At 68.4% G+C, this 3,099-nt stretch overlaps 2 protein-coding genes across 2 annotated transcripts in view; one reads left to right on the forward strand and one right to left on the reverse strand.

The window, feature by feature from the left end:
* Window positions 1–55: 55 nt before the first annotated feature.
* EMIHUDRAFT_121662 (hypothetical protein) lies at window positions 56–666 on the reverse strand (the record flags this gene model as incomplete). The annotated part of the gene is made up of 1 exon (XM_005756648.1): window positions 56–666. A coding segment is annotated over one exon (611 nt), but the record flags the coding sequence as incomplete, so codon positions are not given.
* A 192-nt stretch (window positions 667–858) lies between these two features.
* The window catches only part of EMIHUDRAFT_460267 (hypothetical protein), a gene marked incomplete at its 3' end in the record, with an annotated part of 3,464 nt that continues 1,223 nt past the window's right edge, over window positions 859–3,099 (forward strand). Inside the window, exons 1-3 of the mRNA XM_005756649.1 lie at window positions 859–1,734; window positions 1,898–2,182; window positions 2,243–3,040. Coding sequence (XP_005756706.1) covers window positions 943–1,734; window positions 1,898–2,182; window positions 2,243–3,040 — 1,875 coding nt within the window. The remainder of the gene's footprint in view (window positions 1,735–1,897; window positions 2,183–2,242; window positions 3,041–3,099) is intronic.

Below are 3,099 nucleotides of genomic sequence, written 5' to 3' on the forward strand. Positions count from 1 at the left end.
GTCGAGCAGCAGCGCCGACTCGGCTGTAGCGCGCGAGTAGGCGCCGCTCGCGCACTTGACGCAGAGGGCGAGCAGGGGCACGGCTGCCGTCGAGACCAGCGCGAGCTGCCAGCTGAAGTAGAGGGCGCAGGCAAGGCCGGTGACGAAGGCTACGAGACGCTGGAGAAGCTGCGCCAGGTCATCGCCCAGGCCCGCCTGCACCGCGGTGGTCTTCTCGAGCACAGACGAGGCTAGCCCGCCCGCATCCGCGCCGTCGAAAAAGGAGAGGGGGCGGCGGGCGAGCGCCGCAAAGTACGCGGCGCGCATGCGGAGGCTCTGCCTCGCCGCGACCGTGGTGAAGCACGCCGTCTGGATGGATATGGTGATGAGCTGCTGGACGCCGAGGGCCGCGTACATGCCTGCGAGGAAGAAGATGCGTCTCTGAACCTCACTTTTGTCGGTAAGGTTGAACGAGTCGAGGAGCTGTCCAAAGACGACGAGCTGCAGCGGCTGGTTTGCTCCAGAGACAACCACAGCGGAAACGCCCGCCACCATCTGCCAGCGATCTGTCTTTGAGGCGAAGCGGTAGAGCTGCCGCAGGCTCGCATTGCGCTGCCACTTCGGCGCGCCGCTGCCTTTGCTGTCGCTGCCTTGGCCTTTGCTTGGGAGGTGGGCAGCGTTGCACATGCTTTTCGGCTGAGAAGTCGGTCGGGGAGATGCTGCCGGTAGCGGCCACGAAATGGCCATAATGAAAGAAGAAAAAGCCCAGCGCCACGCACACCTCTGCAGTCCGGCTACGCGCACATTATGTTGCACTACGCACGAGAATCGACGAGAAATACACAATCATATCACGGAGGCGAGAGGCGCGGCGGACCTCCTTGCTGCTCCGCGCCTACTGCCTTGTGTGTTGGCGCGAGCTGGTCGCTTTCCTGATTTGTGGGTTGGCGCCAGCTCTTGTCGATGGGCACCCTCGCCCGGCTCCTCTACGGCGCCCACTTCACCGCAGACCAGGTCACCTTGCAGGTCGAGACGCGGGAGCAGGTGCCGTCCGCCGTGAGCGTGAGCCTCGAGCAGGTCGCGTGCTGGGGCGTGCGCGTGGACGGGATGCAGACAGCGGTGTCTGCACAGCAGCAGCCGCCTCGCTACAGCCTTGCTATCGCCGACGGTGGCTTCCACTGCTCTATTGGCCGCGTCGACGTGAATCGCGGCCCGGCTGCTGACGGCGCATTGCGTGTGCGGCTCAGCGACAAGGCAGTCGGCGCCCTCGGCCAGCTCGCTGCGCTCACGCCGCTCAGTGGTATGAGGGTAGCGGCCGAGAAGCTCACGGCCGATTTCGTGCTGGCGCTCTCCCCCCGTGGTTCGAGCGGCCTGCCCGCCGGCATCAAGCTCGAACGGTCCGAAGTCGGAGCTGCGCTGACAGTAAACATCGCGTCTCTCGGCCCTCTCTCGGGCGTGGCAGGTTTGGCGACGCAGCTGCTCTCGCAGACGCTCAGCTCGCTGATTAAGGACGAGCTTGCGCTGATCATCACGCTTGACCTTGGCCCCGCACTCGCACGATTCGAAGAGTCCCAAGTCGCAGCGCTGGCCGCCCGCCCGCTCGCGAGGGCAGAGCCACCGGGCGGTTTTATTTGGACGGAGCTCGGCCGTGACAGCGTCGGTGGCGATAACGCCGCCGCGGCCACCCTCTCCTGGCTCAACTCGACGCTATCCAACGCCTCCCTCGGCGCCGAGGCCGCCTCCCGTGTGGCGCGGGTGAGTCGCTTCCGAGACTCTTCCGAGAGGCACTCGGCAGCTTGGCTCCCATTTCCAGTCCGCCTCCGCCTCCCTCGCCGACACCCTCTCCCTCTCCGCCCCTCCTCCGCACGCGCCCTTTGCTTCCCACGTTGCGCAGGCTGTCGCCGTGCTCACGATGCAGCCGCCGCCCGCCCTCAACGCCACCGAGCCACCAGACGAGCTGTTTGTGCCGGTTGCGCTCCTGCCGGCGCTCCCGACCCTCGAACTCGGCGGGCTGGGGATGGCCGACGTCGAGCTGACCGCTCTCTCCGTGGCCGGCCTAGACTCTGTCGAGGCGCTGTCCCTCACGCTGGAGGGGGAGCGCTCCATCCTCGCCTCCACCACTCTCGGTCCGCTCTCGCTGCGAGCCCGCGCATGGCTGACAGTCACGCCGCCGATGCCGACCGACCGCCAGTGGCGAGGCGAGGTAGACGCGTGTGACTGCGGTTGGACGAGCAGGTGGGCTTGCCCCACCGCATCGCCGCAGGAAGGGCAGCAGGTCGCGGAGAACGACGGCACAGCCTGCTTCGCCTATTGCTGCCGCCCACCGGGCCTCGACCAGGAGGTGGAGATCGAAGCCAGCCTGGAGGGCGCGCACGCGGAGGCGATCCTCGCGCTGGACCCGAGCGCGCAGGCCCTCGCAGTCACCAGCCTCCAGACAGCGGCGGCGCGGCCCGAGTGCGCCCTAGCCGCTCTCGGCGTCGCCCCTCGCCACGTCTCGCTGACAGCCTCACCTGCGCGTTTGCGGCTCCGTTATGCCGCCGTGCCCAGTGACGGCGGCGACGTGCTCGGTTCGGCGGTACTAGCCGCCACCAGCCACGCCTTGGACTTCGCTATTGGCTCCTCCGCCCCTGGCGCGATCAAGGACGCCCTCGACGCTTTTGTCAGCGGCTTGGCGCTCGAGGCGCTCGAGGCATTCATCACACGCGCCGACCACGAAACCTGTGCCACCTCATCCCCGCCGGCCTCTCTGGCCGATGGCGGCGACGGCGGTGCGGGCACCAAGGCGAGCGGGCTATGGCGCTCGCAGGGCGGTGCGGGCGGCCGCGAGGGTGCCGGGGAAGACGACACGGGTACTGGTCGCCGCCACACGGTTGGGGGACGGGCGGCTCTCGTGCAAGCCGGCTCTGGCTGGGCGAATGAGACCGAGCGGCAGGCAGCGTTCGCGGCCGCCACCACCGTCGCGGACGACAGCGCGGCGACCGAGGCAGCCCGCGCCAACTTGGCGCTGCGCGCGCTCGGCGTGGACGAGTTGGCCGTGGGCGAGATTGCTTCGCTCTCGCTGGTTGCGCCGCTCGCGACGCCAGCGCCCCTCCAGCTCGGCCTTTCCGACCTCCGGCTATC

The sequence above is a fragment of the Emiliania huxleyi genome (genome assembly GCF_000372725.1).
Source record: "Emiliania huxleyi CCMP1516 unplaced genomic scaffold EMIHUscaffold_959, whole genome shotgun sequence".
Classification (NCBI taxonomy): domain Eukaryota; phylum Haptophyta; order Isochrysidales; family Noelaerhabdaceae; genus Emiliania; species Emiliania huxleyi.